Source organism: Hippopotamus amphibius, chromosome 2, assembly GCF_030028045.1.
Source record: "Hippopotamus amphibius kiboko isolate mHipAmp2 chromosome 2, mHipAmp2.hap2, whole genome shotgun sequence".
In the NCBI taxonomy this organism is placed as follows: Eukaryota; Metazoa; Chordata; class Mammalia; order Artiodactyla; family Hippopotamidae; genus Hippopotamus; species Hippopotamus amphibius.
The window spans coordinates 148,736,108-148,754,739 of NC_080187.1; the positions used below are offsets into that span (position 1 = coordinate 148,736,108).

Consider the following 18,632-nt stretch of genomic DNA (forward strand, 5'->3'; position numbering starts at 1 on the left):
TAGTATGCTTCAAAAAGTGCTATTATCTTTTCCTATCCCTAGAAAAAGACAAGTATGTATGTATATATGTATATACAAGTATACATATATATGTGCAAAGAAGAGACCAAAATGCTCAAAATACTTGATTGCATAAAATTAACATAAAACATTTCAATTTTTGAATAAATATTTCAAAAGAAGGCAAAGAGGTCTTTAGAAAAAGTAAGATGAAAAACATCTTCGAAATGCTCGGATACAGTCCACGTAAGTAAAGATGTCTAAAAGAATGCTACAAAACAAACAGAGATAAACAAACCAACCTCAGGAGGCTAGAAATAATTCCGTCATTATGCCATTTTGTTCATTTGATGAACACAAATTTCACCTAGTATTACTAAATGGACTGTCAGGGAAAGTGGCCTCAGGCAAATTGGCAGGTGACCTGACATCTCAGGCCCCTGGTCCATCTCTGAGTGACGGCCAGCTCCGGTGCCCAGGCCCGTACTTCGTTCCCATGCCCTGAACGCCTATCTGGTAGCCCCGGAACCTCAGGGCCCCAGGCTAGGGCCCTGGCTTCTTTCGTCATCCTGGTGCATGCCAGACAGCAAGAGGGATCTAATGATTTGCCAGTGAATCCATAGAAGGATGAATGGGTGCATGGAGAAAGCCCCCCTCCTAAGCCCCGCACCCGGAGCTGCTGATACATTTCCTTTCTGTCCCGTTGTCTGGTGCCTGCCCCCTTCACTGACTTACCCCTCTGTGGCGTCTCTAGTGTACTGACTAGGAGGCGTCTTCCGCAGAAAGGGCTGTTTCTGTTTCAGTCCTGCACCTACCCATTCAGTTAATGTACAATCAATCTTACTGGAAGCAAATTGTTTCTTGTGTTAATTAAAAAATGGAGGTTTATATGGTGAAACTATGGGAAAGTCCTGGACTTAGGGATGAATTCAAAGGTTAAAGTAAAAGAAACAAATGCAATATGGAGTCAGATTTGTTCTTCTTTATTACATGAACATGGACAAGGTTCTTGCCCTCTCTAAGCGTCTTTCTTTTTTTTTTCTTATTAAGTTTTACTTTTCTCCAGATCACTTTTTTTTATTATTATTATTGGAGTATAATTGCTTTAAAAATGTTGTGTTTGTTCTACAACAAAGTGAATCAACTATATGTATACATATATCCCCTCCCTCTTGGACCCCCATCCCACTCATCTAGGTCACCACAGAGCACCAAGCTGAGCTCCCTGTGCTATACCGCAGGTTCACACTAGCTATCTGTTTTACACATGGTAGTGGAGGGCGCGACAAATTGGGAGATGAGGATTGACATAGATAAGCTTCTTTCTTGATAGTTACTTTTAAATGGTGTAGGGAGAAACGTGTATACATGGAAATAAAGCAAATGTGGCAAAATGTTAATTGGTGGATCTAGGTTAGGAGTATACAACATTTCTGGTATTGTTCTATCAACATTTCTGTAGGTTTGGCTTTTTCAAAATAGAAAAAAAAAAGCTGAGAATAGAAAAGTTAATATATATATATGACATTATATATATATATATAATGTCATATATATGTATATGACTGTGCCTCTCCTGGGCCTCTGCCATGTGGATGTCACTGAACGCAAGTTCGTGTGCCTAATGCACAGCGAGACCAAAAAACACGGAAATGTCCAAGTCTGGAGCAGAGAAAGTTTCACTGCAGGGCCGTGAAAGGAGACGGGTGGCTTGCACCCCAAAACACCCAGAACCCCCCAAAGGGTTTCCTTTCAGCAAAGCATTTTTAAGGGGAAGGTGAGGGAGGGCTGTAGTTGGTTGTTGCGAACTTCTTGTTGTAGGAATCCATGGTTCCTGTAAGTGTCCAAGTAGGTTAGGTCACCATGTTCCTGTAAATCTCAAAGAAGAAAAATGTTATTCTCTGTTCTGCAACCTTTTATCTCTAAAGGAATGGAAAAGTGTTATACCCTTAAAGGTCAGAGCCTTGAGAATGGGCTATTCTGTATATTTCAGGCTATAAGCAACATTCTTAACTCAAAGCAATAGAGGACAAAGGTTAAAGTAAAAGAAACAAATTTAATATGGAGTCAGATTTATTCTTCCTGATTAAATGAACACAAACAAGATTCTTACCCTCTCTAAGCTTCTTTCTTGATAGTTAAAAAGAAAAAGAAAGAAAGAAAACGATGCCTTGCATTTTCCCTAAGTATTTTGTGAATACCAGTCATGGTAACAGATGTGAAGTGCTTTGCAAACCACAGAGCTCTCTCTGGTCACAAGGGGTCACCAATGTGATTATTTGGGCAGCACCAAGTGATCCTAGATCACCTGGCCAAGCCTCTTGTCTTTGGCTGTCTTGAATCCAGCCAATCTCTGCTGCCACAGCCACCTTAACATACATATGCATGATTGGCTTCCTGGCTTCTCCCTGCTCTGAGCATCCATCGCTACAGACACGAAGTCCTGCTCCTGAGAACTGGAAGGCAGCGCAACTCGCGGATCCAGTTCAGACACCTCCGTTGGAGCAGATCCCTGCCTGCCAGCTTCCCAGAACCCTGCCCACCCCCACTGATCACTGGCAGCCAGTCGGCTCCCATGAAACCATCAAAGGCATCCCAGCGTTATAGAAGCATCCGGAGAAATGCCAGCCAGCACTACTTCTACCAGGAGTCCCTGCTGCTCAGGTGAGCTGGTCCCATCTATCCATTGGGCAGCAAAGGCAGATTTGTGAGGAGGGAAAACCTGGGTCACCCTTGCTTGCATCTGACCAGAGGACCAAGTCCCCATCCTGCTCGGTTCTCCTTCAGAATGAACTCAGAAACTCCTTTTTTCCAGGTCCCTGTACAACAAGGGTGGCAACCTTAGCGATGTGCACAGAGGTTGACGGCTCTACCTGCTTCTGATCAGAATCCAAAAGCCTGTACCCCAACCTGGCTTTATTGCTGGGCAAACCCACTGACGTGCTTTATCTGTTTTCTCTCTGTTTACTCAATCAGCAGTGTCGAGAGAGCAGACAATACATCTGTTGTAATAAATGAGATTTCTGTCAGAAAAGGCTATAGGCTGGTTAGAAGTGCGGGAGTGTTATTCAAATTTATTAAATATTTATAAAGGTATATTAAAATCTCCATTTATTTGGAGAAAATTCTCCTTTGAGTAAGTAAAAACAAGCTGAATTAGAGAAAAGCAAAGGAATCATTTTCCCTTACTTTTAAGTGCATCATTGATGAACTAGCCATAGCAGAATATTCTATCTCCTCCTGAAAAATTGCATTAGCATTAGCGAATTCATTTTCACTGGGAATAAATGTTGCTACATGTTGAAAAGTTGTTCTCCTAGAGAGTAACTGTTTCTCTGAAATATTTGCCCATGTAAATTTGCTTAGCTAATTTCTTGTTCATAGAAACTGCTGCCTGTTTGCCTCCCTTATCTCAGATTTCAAATGAATCAAAGCAGGAGTACAGGGGGTGGGGGCTCCTCTGGATGAGAGAGCTTGGTTTGTTTTTTTCTAGCTCTTTATTGGAATAGAATTGCTTTACACTCTTGTACCAGCTTTTGAGGTACACCAAAGTGAATCAGCTGTATGTATACATATATCCCCATATCCCCTCCCTCCCGTGACTCTCTCCCACCCTCCCTGTCCTGGCCCTCTAAGGCATCAGCCAACATCGAGTTGATCTCCCTTTGTTATACAGCAACTTCCCACTAGCTCTCTATTTTACAGTTGGTAGAGTATATATGTCTATGCTACTCTCTCACTTTGTCCCAGCTTCCCCTTCGCCCCTCGCCGCCCCCCCAACCCCGTGTCGTCCAGTCCATTCTCTGCTTGGTTTTTATTTTACATGCTGAGTTAGGGGATAGGAGAAGTCCTTTCCTTAGAATTAGTTGATTATTTCAATGAGCCTGAAAAAGAAATTGTTTTGCCACCAAAGATGCTGCTATTCAGCAATCCTACATAAGCACTCTCTTGGTTCCTTGTATGACGTCTTCTGATAGTATCTTTTATCCTTCGAAGGCTTTCTCTTTCACTGACCAATCAAAGCAGCAGAATCCAGTGAATGGGTTCCAATGGCTGGTAAAACTGCTGAATTCTCTCTCCAACTCCCTGGATCCCTCCTCTCCCCTTCCACACACACTAACTTCATACAGATGACCTCAAGGCAGCAAGATGCTGAACTTACCCAGGGCAAGATCTTGGCTGGAAGCAATTCTGCTAATCAGATTTCCTCCTTAATGCCTTTTCAGCAACTTGGATGACAGCTTTACTGCTGATGAAACAGGGGACAGCCATGATCCAGAACAAATCTTCCAGAATATACAGTTCCAGAAAGATCTCATGGCAAACATTCGCTGCCGACCCTGGAGCATGGGACAGAAGCTGAGGGCACTGAGGTAAGGGCCCCAGCAGCACTTATTGGTTATTGCAAGTGTGCCTCCCACCCTGCCCCGCCCTGGGAAATGAGCAAAAAGACCCAGCTTGGAGTGGTGGCTCGGATGCTCTTGATCTAACTTAGAGAAGTCACAGACGCATCCGCAGGACCCAGCTGGTCCAGACAGGGCCACAGTGAGTGTGTCTGTGTACGTGTGTCTGGGTTGGGTGTGTATTTTGGTCGAGTTTTGGGGTTTCTACCTCGTTTTCAAATACTAGATTTTAGCACTATGCCTAGAGGTGAACAAAATAACTAAACTCACCAGAGATAGGTATGCAATCTAGAATGAAAATAGATGTTAGTTTTACCTGCTTGGCTATTACCTCCCTCTGTGGCGGGCAGGGGATCTCTGTGGGAAACTAGATTACTGGGACACGTAGAGTCATGTTGGAGAGTCTATTTAGATAATAATGAAGAACTGAAGACTGCAAGACAGATTGCCTTGCCGTATGAGATTAGGTTCTTTTCCTAATTTCTCTAAAAACCAGTTCCTTTCTCTGTAAAGCTGAAGTGAAGGGGAAGGATAGCACCTACCTCTTGCGGCACTGTTTCCAAAACGGCAACTGTTAACAGTCAGGGTGGAACTTCCCTGGTGGCACAGCGGCTAAGGCTCCATGCTCCTAGTACAGGGGGCCCTGGCTCGATCCCTAGCTGGGGAACTAGATCCCACGTGGATGCTGCAACTGAGTCCACATGCCACAACTAAGGAGCCCGCCTGTCTTAAGACCAAATAAATAAATAAATAAATAAAAATGAAAAAAACAAAACAAAAAAACTTTAAAAAACCAGCGATTAGAGTGCTGTTAAAGACAAAATTCCTGGTTGCCCTCAGACTTAGCCAGAAACTACGGCACCAGCATTTTTAGCACCCATTTGGGTTGATTCTTTTGCAAATTAGAGTTTGAGATCCCTTGATAGCAGTAGCTGAAGAATTAAATGAGATAAACCATGTGATGTGAAGCCTTGCTTCTGGGCTATAGTAGTCACTCCCGATGAGTGGGTAGTGATAGATGATGCTGACATCTGGGATCACAGCAAAGGGGAGTGAGTGAGGGAGTTTTGTTGTTGTTGTTTGTTTTGGGGAGGCGGGTTTGGCTGCATTGGGTCTTCGTCGCTGCATGCAGGCTTTCTCTAGTTGTAGCGAACGGGGGCTACTCTTCATTGCAGTTCACAGGCTTCTCATTGCGGTAGCTTCTCTCATTGTGGAGCACAGGCTCTAGGCATGTGGGCTTTCAGTAGTTGTGGCTCACAGGCTCTAAAGCGAAGGCTCAGTAGTTGTAGCGCACGGGCTTAGCTGCTCCACGGCATGTGGGATCTGCCCAGACCAGGGATCGAAGCCATGTCCCCTGCATTGGCAGGAAGATTCTCAATCACTGCACCACTAAGGAAGTCCCAGAATGGTCTTAATGACCAGTGCCACTGAGCTACTCTGACCCATGAAGTGGACCTTCCTAGAGAAACAGACACTACGCGTGGTCATCAGGCACCTACTGTGTGGACAGGATTAGAACCATTGTCGTATCTTACGTTTTAGTACCCTTCCAGATGCCAAGCACATTGCCCTTTCTCTCCAATCCACCATTAGGTTTGCGTTTCTTTCCCATCAAATCATGCCTTCATTACATTTCCACTACAGTCTGGCCAAAGATCCAGCCTGCCCTCCAGGTGGCTGAGGCAGATAGCTAAGGTCATCCATAGTTTCCACTCCCAGAAGTTTCCAATTAATTCTCCATGTCTGTTACCAGCTCTCATCACTTCCATTTCTTTGAGTAAGAAAGGCATTTTTCAAATGAGAAGACTGATACTCAGAGATATGAAGGGGCTTCCCCCAGGACACACAGCTTCTGAGTGCAGGAAGTGAGCTTTAAGGCTTGGCTTCCTGACCTCAACTCCAATATTCTCTTCTATTGAAACAGAGGAACTCTACCAATTTATCCTAAAAAAAAAAGTCATGTAACTGTACAGCACAAGGAACTATCTTCAACATCCTGCAATCAACCATAATGGAAAAGAATGTAGAAAAGAATGTCTACATATGTATAACCAAATCACTTTGCTGTACAGTGGAAATGAACACAACATTGTAAATCAACTCTACTGCAATAAAAAAAAAAGTCATGTATTCTATCAGAATTTTGAAAATCATACAGAAATGCTGATAATTAATGATTATCTGAACTGTAAGAGGGTGAGTCTTTTTAACCTGCTGGCAGAGCAAACCATATGATAACTTTTTTGTTGAATCAAAAGGACAAAGCGGGCCTTCCTCCATGAGCATAGCCAGGGACCTCAGCCAGGGCTCCAAGACGCAGAGGCCAGTGGTCTAGCTCTCAGAGAGCAGCTCACCCTCTGACACCTGCATTTGTCATCCCCTTGTCATACATCTCCTCCCCGTCACCTTGAGGAGCTACTGGAGCAACGCTTCACTAATTGGACCTGCTGAGACTCATCAGGTCTGGGGAAGGCACAGAGAGCACTGGGCCCTGACTGCTTGGGGCTCAAGGGAGCGCTGCTGACACAGACAAAGCAGGGAGCTCTAGCTCTGGGTCTGGGCCAGCAGCCGCCTGTCTGGGAGGACAGAGCATATATGTGTTTCCCCTGTAAGGAAGCAAGTGGTCAGTGCCGGTGGAGTGGACATGGGTCTGTGATGGGGCCTGGGTTAGGTACTGTCCCCCTGCTGTCACTGACCAGGGTTCTTGGCCTCCTTATCAATAGAAATTGAGCAGAGGTCAGACAAGGAATTCAGGCCAGGCTTTATTGGGGTCCCTGCTGCAGCAGAAGGTAGTGAGAACAAAAACAGGTCCCCTTGCTCGCTAACTTGCTAAGGGGGTTGCGAGCAGCTTTCTTATATGGGGGGAGGGTAGGGGTGTGTCCAGGGGTCGGGCTGGAGGGGTAGCGTAGGTGGTCTGCCCACCCCTTAGGTGGTGCTGTGTGCAGGGGGCATGTGCAGGCCCTGCTTTTGCTCCTGACCCTTCAGAAGTGGCAGTTGGGCTTTTGGGGTTTTATCTTGTTATCCATAATTTGCCCCAATTGCACACGTATACAGTTGTTTTTAGTCCCTTATACTTTCTTTGTATTTTGTTGCTGGAGGAGATGTTTGTCCAGGTGCAGGCACTGCAGCAAAGGATCCCCGGTCCCAGGTCTCAGCCCGTCTCACTGCCACCTCAGCCCCTTACTCAGCTCCCCATCCCAGCACTTACACACCCACCCTCTCTGATTGTAGCTTCAGGTCTCTGTCATCCCTGTTAGCTAGTGGGCTCTTCCAGGGCAACAACCCTATTTTTTGCACCTCTGTATTCCACAATACTTGACCCAAACAAGTATGCAGAAAATGTTTGCAGGGGAAAACATTACAATGAATGAAATGAAATGAATTATTATTTCACTTATATAGGCCCCTTTCTTTTAGAGGCTACGTAAGGTAGAACATCAACCCTCACCCTTGCCTGAATTTCTGGTTCCGACCAGAATAAAGCTGGCACGTTGACAGGGCTATGAAGGTGGTGTATTTGCAGTGATGGCAGCGAGGTCCAAAGCTCAGCACTCTGGTTAGGTCATGTTCTGAAGAGATCACGCTGTTCGTGGAAACGGGAGTCAACGATTGTGTCAGTCAAGGAAGGACTAGGAAACGGTGGGTGCAAGTTGCTAGGTGGCTAACTTGGGATACACCTGCGTGAACTCCCTACCAAGGAGACTGGCCCAGCTAACAAACTGAACGTTGCAGAAGTTCTTCGACACTGAACATAATTAAGTGGTCAACCGCGGATTGGTGAGGATCTCATCAGTGTAGTCACAGATGAGGTCCCCTTGATGGTGCCATTCATCTCTAAGAGTTTTTGACTTCAGTCCATTCCACGGAATTAACATGTGTTTTCTAATCCTTGGTTCTGTAAGTGTGAATTTAATCATCTATCCTAATGAATTCAGCCCTTTGTCAAGGATTAGCCATTTAGGCAACACATCAGGTCAACTCACCAAAATGGTCACCTAGTTTGTCGGTAGTTAGTTTGGGCTAAATCAGGTTGTCCATGGCTACACAGACGCAACTTTCTTGCTCACGTTGACCAGATACCACCCTTGTCCCGAAGCAGATTCTCTGAGCTACGTCTCACTTTCACTTCCAAAGAATTAATTGTAGGAGGAAGGCTGATGAGATTAAGCGGAGGAGCTGAGATGCCGGTACCTGGTACCAGAATTTCCAAAGCCCAAGATACCCAGCCAACAGCCAGAATCAGGCAGGGCATTAAGAAATTCAGATGCAACTGATGTTAGTATTCAGTCATCATTTCCTATGAATTCATGCATTTAAATGTTACAGAAAATACCTTAAGGGACTTTTCTGCTTACCAAAAGTCAGGAAATGCAAGATTTGCATAACTGCCCCTCGCCTACCCTGTTTGGCTACCTATTCCTGCTGCACTTTCACATGTTTTGCCAAGATTATCAGGGTGATCAAATTGTGCTCACCACCACATTTTTCTTCTCCCAGGAGAGCAAAGGACATTGTGCTGAAGTTTGAAGGGAGGCTGACCAGGACCCGAGGCTACCAAGCAGCAGGCGCAGAGGTAAAGAGCATACACATGGACGTGCCCACCCTTACTGTGGTCTCTGGGCCCAGGAAGCTGTACTTGCCCTTGCACTTGCTGTACTACATAGGTTGTGAACATTTGTCATTAATAGCTGTAGAACAATATGGTGAGCTCGAAGGTCTGCATGTCCCAAAACTTGGATTTTAGTTCCCGATGCTGTCACCAAATTGTGTGACCCTGGGTAAGCCCAGCTCATCAGAAAAAGGATATCTTCCCCTGGGAGAATCATCTAGCCTCTTCCCTGCATTAAACCCACCCATGTGTGTAGGTTTTATTCACTGTATAGTAAGTCCCCTACATACGAACCTTCAAGTTGAGAACGTTCAAAGATTTGAACATGCATTCACATGTCCAAGCACATAAGTTAGTTTACGTATCTGGTGTACACTGTCACGTGTGTGCATCCTCTACAAGTGGTTGTGCTTTTGTGTACTTTACTGTACAGTACAGTATAGAGTACAGTAGTACAGGATCTTTATTTCATGCCTGTTCACTCAATGCCAGCCATTGTATGCCAGTTGTTGCACTGTACTACCATACTTTTCAAGGTACTGTACTGTAAGATTAAAAATGTTTTCTTTATATTTTGTGTTTGTTTTTTATGTATCATTTGTGTGAAAAGTATTATAAATCTATTATGGTACAGTACTACATAGCTGATTGTGTTAGTTGGGTACCTAGGCTAACTTTGCTGGACTTACAGACAAGCTGGACTTACAAATGCACTCGCAGAACAGAACTCATTCACATGTAGGGGATTTACTGTATTTCTTATAATGAGAAAGTTACAGGGGTATTCCAATGCTCATTTTATAATACAATGCTAAGATTTTTGTTTGTTATTTTTTCCCATTCAGTTACTTGCAGTTAAACTTTATTATACATTGAAATTATCTGTTTATAAAGACGTTCCAATAATTTTCATAAATGTTTCGAAGACAAAAAAAATCATTTCTCCTACTATAATCCCCTACTTCCCAAGATAGTATCTTTTTTTAAACTTCACATTTCAGTCATTGGGTATATAATTTTCACATCAGAGTAATTATAGTATACAAATATTTTTGTCTTGCTTTTTTTTTGCTTAACACCATAGCAAGGATTTTCCTCCATGTTTCTATGTAGTTTTTATACTTATTGTTTTCTATGTGTAATATTCCATCAGAAAAATGTATATTAATTTAATTAGTTACTTGCCTGCTGGTGATACTTAAATAGCTTCTTTTTTTTAATATTTTATTTATTTGGTTGCACTGGGTGTTACTTGTGGCAGGCGGGCTCCTTTGTTGCGACATGAATGTGGGATCTACTTCCCTGACCAGGGATCAGACCTGGGCCCCCTGCTTTGGGAGCTTGGAATCTTAACTGCTGCGCCACCAGGGAAGTCCCAAATAGCTTCTAATTTTTCATTAGTATTAACAGTCCTGCAAAGATTGTCTTTGCACAGATGGTTTTTCCTATCTTTTCAAATTCTTTTTTCTAGGATAAATGTCAAAACTGTGACCTCTGTAGAAAAGAATATGATCCACGTTTTTTGGCTCTTGATAAATACTAATCAATTATTTTCCAAATGCTTTTGCTATCCACAATGAATTTGCTGTCTTCATTGTACCTCCACCAATGCTGAATATTGTATTTTTTTCAAGTTTATTATTTTAACAGACAAAAACGGACAGACACACTCTTTTTAGAGTCTCTGAAGCAGAAAATGTTCTTAGTAAAGTTTAAATTAAAGCTGGTCATAAATTTTGCATAACTGAAAAATTATAAAATATCAAAGAATCTGCAAGTTTCTGCCATGGCTTGCTTTCTTCTTACTTTTCACAGAATCTGCCTGAAGATACTAATCCACTCCTATGACTAAAATTATCCATAACTCCTTACGCCTGTCACGCTACTGTGGGGCTTATGGAATAATTATATTAAGCAATATTATCTTTTTACAAGCATATGTGTTACCAAGCTCTCTCATTTTCTCTAAATAAACTATAGGAAATGCTATGGAAAAAATATATGAAATAATATAAGGACTCTCACTTGGATGCAGACAACCTGTAATATATATATCACCGTAACAATTAAAAAGTACTGGGGCATTTAGTAACAGTGAGCTCAATATGGATTAAAGGTGTAACTAAATAATGGACTGAAGAATTAGAATCAGAGTTTTTATTTTTATTCATTTACGTATTTATTTTTTGGCCACACCTCGCGGCATGCAGGATCTTAGTTCCCCAAGCGGGAATGGAACCCGAGACCCCCTACAGTGGGAGCGTGGAGTCTTAACCACTGGACCATCAGGGAAGTCCCAGAATCAGAGTTTTTTAAGGGAGAAAGATAATCCAAATGTTCAGTCTACCTGCAGATTGTCCAGAAGTTTCCAGCCAGCCCTCAACAGGTACAGCTGCCCCAGTCCTTCCCATCTTACCAATGGCCCGGCAGAGAGCGGTTCAGCCCAGTTCAGTTTAATCCATGTGCCATGCTTCGTGCTGGGCACTGGGGGTAAAGAGATGGCTGAGACATAGCAAAATGTCAGAGAGAAGTCATCCTACCCCCATGTCCTCCTAACACTTTGGTTTTCCCCCTCTTCATTCAGAACACCATTTCTCTCCCCTTTGATATTTAGAATTTTTGTACACTGGAATTTCGATACGGACCCCTGAAAATCAGCATCCACTCCAAAGCAGAGAAAACAGAAGCTATCTAGCTATTGCCTGCAGCCCAATGAGATTTTCCCCCCTATTTATGGTCTTTGGTTTCTATTAGAAAAATAACTTTGTTTTTCAAATAGTAAATGTTGTATAACATAACTACTGTACACATTCTCCCACGACTGCCGGGACTGAGATCCTGATCACCACTCACCGGGGCTGCCACTCTGTCCTCTCTTGGGGATCATTGTTCCAGAGCACAAGACATCCTCTGGAGGCCCTGCCACTGTCTCCCACCTGTATCCTCTATGCACATGGTTTCTCCTTGATTCCAGCAGGAAAACACCTTGTTATAGACAATCTGCCTTTAGCACCAGTTTTTTTCTATGTTTCATTAGAAAGCAAGGTCTGAGCCTGTAAGACCACCAGGACCCAAGGAGTCACGTAGGCAGAAATGCTATGCTGGGCGTGTACAACAGCAAACACCAAGAGTCAGGACACCTAGGTCCTTCTGCCATTGTTTCCCTGCTCAGGGCAATGACTTGGAACCTGATGTTCGCGTTTGATTCTTAAGATGTCTTCTAGTTCTAACAGTCTACATCCTTGGTTTCTCACATGATACCGACAAGGGAGGTCACCCTTCCTGAGAACCTTCATGGCATGACTAGGGAAGAATGCTTTCTCTGTGCAGAAGCTAAAGGTACCTGGCCAGGATGGTATATAGACTGACTGGCCTCCTGACAGATCTTCCTGCTTCCACTCATGTCCTGCCATTGTCCACTGCCTTCCACATAGGAGCCAGGGAAATCTTTGAAACAGTAAACTACTCATGCCATCCTTTACTTAAAATAATGAATGGTAGGTATGTAGATAGATGGATAGATAGATGATAGATAGATAGATAGATAGATAGATAGATAGATAGATAGACTTTCATTACACTTAGAATTAAACCCAAACTCCTTCCTCTGACCCGCCTGATCTGGCCATTACCTACCTATTGGACTCATCTCACTCCTCTCTCCTTTATTCTCTTCTGTAAAATGCCCAGCTCATGCTAAGCCACAGGCTACCACTGGCCATTCTCCCCTCCTACACAGCTCCTCTACCAATGTATCATTTTTTGAAATATTGACTCAGTTTCATTCAAGTCTCAGCTCAGGTATGACCTCCCCAGATAGACCTTCCTTGACCTTTTGTTTCAAAGAGCCATCCCCCCAGTCCTAACGGACTGTTTCCCATGTGGCATTAGATTCTTTGTGGCTGTCTCCCCTCAACCTGAATGCAAACTCCACACCAGCTACTATCTCACACATCTTGTTCACAGTTTGCTCCAGGTGATCTTAGAAGCCTTACCAAAACTCAGTAACCCAGGCCCACCATTAGGACCTGTTTCTTGCAAGTTTGGTTTTGGGTTTTGTTTTATTTTTTCACTTTGCTCTTATTTTTTTAATTAATTCTTATTGGAGTATAGTTGCTTTACAATGCTGTGTTAGTTTCTACTGTACAGCACAGTGAATCAGGTATACATATACATATATCCTCTCTTTTTAGGATTTCCTTCCCATTTAGGTCGCCACAGAGCACTGAATAGAGTTCGCCAAGCTATACAGTAGGTTCTCATTAGTTATCTATTTTATACATAGTATCAATAGTGTATATATGTCAACCCCAATCTCCCAATTCGTCCCACCCCCCTTTTCCCTCTTGGTATCCATATGTTCGTTCTCTACATCTATGTCTCTATTTCTGCTTTGCAAATAAGATGACCTATACCATTTTTCTAGATTCCACATATATGCGTTAATATACAATATCTGTTTTTTTCTTTGACTTACATCACTCTGTATGACAGTCTCTAGGTCCATCCATGTCTCTGCAAATGACCCAATTTCATTCCTTTTTATGGCTGAGCACTTTGGTCTTAAAATCGTGATTCATTCCAAAGTTTCAGGGCTTTTGCCATGGAGATTCAGTGCAAATCATCAAAGAAGTGTGGTGTTTTTCCCCATGTCTTAATGAATCTTGGTCATCAACAAATCACGTTTTTCAATGAAATTTGCCCCTAGGAAGCTCTTTGCTAGTGTAGACTCTCCTCGCCAGAATGAGTGTTGGGATGGGGGTCATTCAGTCCAGTGCTCTTTCAGCTGAATTTGGGGTCCCTGACTTCTCAGATGAGCACCAAAAGCTGGGGAAACAGGCTTTGCATCTCTTACCTACGAGAGTTACTCTGCTTTAGTCAGTTCTGGGTATTGAAATTCTCATTGAAATTCAGTCGAAATTTACACATAAAGAGCACCCTGAATCCCACTGATTGAATCCTCCTATACCAATGAGGAAATTGAATCTCAAAGAAAGAAAATAACTTTGCCAGGGCTCACAGTAAGATAGAGGTCTAGCTAGAACTCAGGTCTCTGGCCTTCCACCCAGTGCTTCTTCCACTTAATGACTTTACAATGGACCAGAAACTCAAATGCTTTCAACACCAAACCCTCCCCAAAGGATATTAGGCATCCTGCCTCTGGTTGTTACATGGGATGAAAACTCAGAAAGCTGTGGTCTTCCTCTCAGTGCTAGAGGAGATGGGCCAAGTGGACAATATAAAGGCAATATAAGCTAGGATACGGTAAGTATCATCAGAGACCAAAATGACAGCTGGGGAAGTTTCCAGATGGAAGAATATATTTCTGGCTACAGAGAATCTGTGTCAGGTCTTCATGGGAGTGGCTGTATTTGAGTTGGGTCTTAAGTCATTAGCGGAAGATGAACAATTCCAACTTCTGATAACTTTCAAATAGATTTTCATTTACAAGCAGCCGTTCTGGCCTTAGCAGGCACATTTAGGATAACATAATCAGGCATGTCTGCATCAGGACCACGTGCTGTCTTATAGTTCAGAAGGTTGTAATTACATTTGTAACCCTTCTTTCTGCAATGATATCATTTGCTTCCAACACAAACTCAGATTGTTTGTGTGTTAAAATGAACAACCTGCTAATGTTGTGGGAGAGAAAGCCCAGTATCAGGGCACATTTTCACATTTTGCTTTATTCTCAAACACACAAAAAAACACAAAACAGATTTTTGAACTTTCGGCAATTGCATCTTAAATATCCAAGACAAATTTTCAGACCTTATTGTGGCAGTTGTGGCCAGGAGAGAGGCTGGGAGATGAGCTCCAGCTGCAGGATGGGAGGTGCACAACAGGGCTCATTTTCAGGGTATATTCTAGATTCTTGGTGCTTAAATAGGGACGGGGATTGTAATCACTGGGGAGTTTGTGAGCCATGTGGATTCCTGGGCCCCACTCCCGAAGGGGTCCAGATGGGTGTAACTGGACATCATTCCTCAAATAGTTTTGCCTGCTCTTAGTCCTCTGAGCAGGAATGATGTGAGTAAGGCAGGCTGAAACCGTAGAGAATAAGCACCTCAGCTCAGAGTCCAAAACAGGAGCCCTCACCTGGGCAGGAGCCTGGAGAAGACAAGCGGCTGCTTTGGTCCTAGGGCTCCCTAAAGGCCTGTGAAACCGTAATGAAAGGTAGCAGATGGTGTGCCTGGGGGCTTACCTCCATTTAGGACATTTTTCCACAAAGTCATTTGTTGTCATCATGAATTCAAGTCCTCTAATCCTGCTCCTTCGTGTCTAGCTGTGGCGGAAGTTTGCTCGTCTGGCCTGTAACTTCGTGGTCATCTTCATCCCCTGGGAAATGAGGATAAAGAAAATCGAGAGTAAGTGTTGGCACTTGGTGGAGTGGGCGGGAGATGCGGTGCTAGCGGCCAGCCAACAGTGAGGCCTAAGACGGGTCTGGTACCTCCCGGTCCTTACACTGGGCAGCCAGGGGCCCTTGCACATGCGGCGCCAGCCTAGGCTGGACGTGGGTCCGTGGAGATGGAAGACACAGTGCCTGCCCCCACCACCTCCCAGGATAAAGTCAGCCCCATATTCCACTGTGGCTCTGCCGTGCTCTGTCACATGATACCAACCCAAAAGGGTAGAGGAGAAAACTGTGTAGATGAATAAAAGGATAACACAGGCAACTGCAAAACAAAAATGCAAAAATTTGCATTTTGGGAGAAGTGATTGTAATCATTTAGAAAAAATATCCTAAAATATTAATTAATCACAGTCACATTTAAACACACACACACAGTACAAGCATACCAACACACAAGACCAGGAATAAATATAACCAGGAGTCTGAAATAAAGAAAACTGTAAAATTGGACCACAGGATATTTTAAAAGCCTCTTGAAGAAACATAGAATGATTTAATATTTGGAAGCTGTCAATTTTCTCAATATCAATTTACAAGTTTTAATGCAATTCCAATAAAATTCTCAATGCAATGTTTTTTGTATTCAACACAATGAACTCATATGAAAAAAGAACTAATCAAAAACTTTTTTAAAAGAAAAACTCAAATGAACTTGTATAACCAAAATGTTAAAATACGTTATAAAAGCTATAAGAATTGAAACAGTGTAGCATAGCGCCATAAATGATGCTGGGACAATTGATTCAACTGTTTTAAAGAATAAGGTTAGACCTTTCACTTTAAAGTTCCATTAAATATTTAAATAGAAAATAGTAAACCATGAGAGAATTGAAAGAAATATAAGTAATGTGATCTCAGAATGGAAGCCTGTCAAATTATAAAAGTATAAAAGGAATCATCAAGGAAAGCATCGTTGTATTTACGCATAAAAGAAATTTTACACACATAAAAAATAAGTAGAGCTAAAAGTTAGATGACAAATTGAGGGGAAAAAAAAACATTTTCAACATTTAAGTGGAATGAAGCCCTTTCACAGCAGCTGGTGTAAATGTCAATTGGGATGATGTTTCTGGGGGAAAGTTGTAATTTGGACCAAATGTCCTCAAAATGTTTATACTCATTGATAGAACTCTTCCATTCCTTAACAACCAGAGAAAACAACAGCCACAACAAAACCAATGCACAAGGCTGTGTGGACACACTTGGTGTCCTGCCCAGATGCCTTTACTTGGCTGGTCCATCTTTTCTCAGCTGCTCTGAGTATTGGCTGCCATGACTCATAGCTACCCCCTTTTCTAGAGGATGAGCCTTGTCAGATGTTGGGCATTCATCACCTGCTCCCCAAGCCCCACTGGATAGCTCAGAGGCAATGACTAAGGGGTATTCAAGACCAGGTTTTGTTCAAAGGGGAATCAACTCTGTGATGCCACTTCCCCTCCAGAGCTCCCCATGGGATCAGGCTGGGCCAGGCTGCAGCTGAGACCACATCCTCACTTAGCTCTTTCCCCTGACCTCCCCTCTGACCCACTCATCCTCTTTCTCCTGAGAGCGCTTCCTCAAAATATCATGTTAGCTGAATGCTTTGCTCAGGCTCTGCTTCCAGGAAATCTGACCTTAGACGGAAATTGATTCTTGCAGAAATTATGTACCCTAGTGAATACTCTACCTAGTGAAAAGTTAGAGACTTCCTAACTGTCGAGTAGTGGGGGATAAGTTAAATAAATTATGTAAAATTCGTTTGATGGAACAATAAAATTCATTTTGTAGGGAAATATTTTGTATGAGAAAATGCTCATAATATATTGATAACTCAGGAGGCATATTATACAGATATGTCGATTTTATACCAAAAAATACACATATAAAATGAAAATGAGAGTTCCACCAAAAAATTCACTGGAAAGTAATTCTAGTAGTGATTTTAATTTAGTAACCTTGGAATCAGTAACTTTTTGGTTTTCTTTGTGATGTTTTGTGTTTTCCTACTTATTATGAAACATAAGCTAGATTTGAAATAAAATTTCAAGATGTTATTTCTCCAAAGTATGGTACAAGTCCAGAAAGTCACAAGTATCACCCACATTCCCATCCAACTTCTTCTATGCACCATTGCTTTCCCAATAGAAATTAGTTTTTATTTATTTTTACTTTTTGGCCTTGCCACGGGGCATGCGGAGATCTTAGTTCCCGCCCGACCAGGGATGGAACCCGCGCCCCCTACGTTGGAAGCATGGAGTCTTAACCACTGGACCACTCAGGAAGTCTCAGAAATTTGTTTTTAAATACACTTTTTATTTCAGAGTAAGTTTAGATGCGTGGAAAAGTGGCAAAGAGAATTCTTATAATCCCTTGCTCAGTTTCCCTTAATGTTAACATTTAACAGAATAATGGTGTTATTTCTTTTGAAATTAAGATAAAAGAATCCTTAGAATATCCTTGGAATTTTCAAAACTGTGCAAAATAAAAAAGAAATATATAACAAATTCTCAAAAGATGCTGCTACTTCTGAACATAGGTGAAATGTAAATGTGATAAAAGCATTTTCGATCAATATGACACTGGGGAAAGTATGTAATTAAGGATTAGGGATGTGTGTATATAACTGGTAGATACTAATGAACATCTTAATCCTTCTAAATCACCATTGTGGGGCAACACCCTGATGCAATTATGGCATTCTTAATCTATGTCCTGCTGATATAAGAAAAATTACAGTGTTGCTCTACAAAGAACTTCTTGCACTGGGAAGATTTTCTATAAACTGTTCTTGTTATCTTGTCTTTCTTTAGGTCATTTTGGATCTGGTGTTGCCTCTTATTTCATATTCTTGAGATGGTTATTTGGAATTAATATTGTGCTCACGATTATGACAGGTGCCTTTATTGTCATTCCAGAGGTAAGAACTATTTCAGGAGAGTTTAAAAGTGTCATTTGTTAAAAAGAAGAGATGTTTAGAGCAGCAGCATAAGACAGCCACCCTCATTATCCTCGTGGGAAGGATAATCTGTGTGTTAAAACAGGTTTTGCAAACTTTTTCAGTAAAGGGCCAGATAGTAAATATTTAAAGCTTTGTGGGCCTTATGGTTTCTGTCACAACTTCTCAAATCTACCAAGTAGTACAAAAGAGGCCATAGACATTAGGTAACTAATAAGGGTGGCTGTGTTCTAATAAAATGTTATTAAAAGATACAGAAATTTGAATTTT

General features: G+C 42.3%; 1 protein-coding gene across 1 annotated transcript in view; it reads left to right on the forward strand.

Moving 5' to 3' along the window:
• Nucleotides 1-2,568: 2,568 nt before the first annotated feature.
• Nucleotides 2,569-18,632, forward strand: part of TMC3 (transmembrane channel like 3) — a 45,160-nt gene continuing 29,096 nt past the window's right edge. Inside the window, exons 1-5 of the mRNA XM_057724377.1 lie at nucleotides 2,569-2,664; nucleotides 4,227-4,373; nucleotides 8,901-8,976; nucleotides 15,299-15,380; nucleotides 18,217-18,323. Of these exons, the coding sequence (XP_057580360.1) occupies nucleotides 2,576-2,664; nucleotides 4,227-4,373; nucleotides 8,901-8,976; nucleotides 15,299-15,380; nucleotides 18,217-18,323 (501 nt within the window). The 5' untranslated portion in view covers nucleotides 2,569-2,575. The remainder of the gene's footprint in view (nucleotides 2,665-4,226; nucleotides 4,374-8,900; nucleotides 8,977-15,298; nucleotides 15,381-18,216; nucleotides 18,324-18,632) is intronic.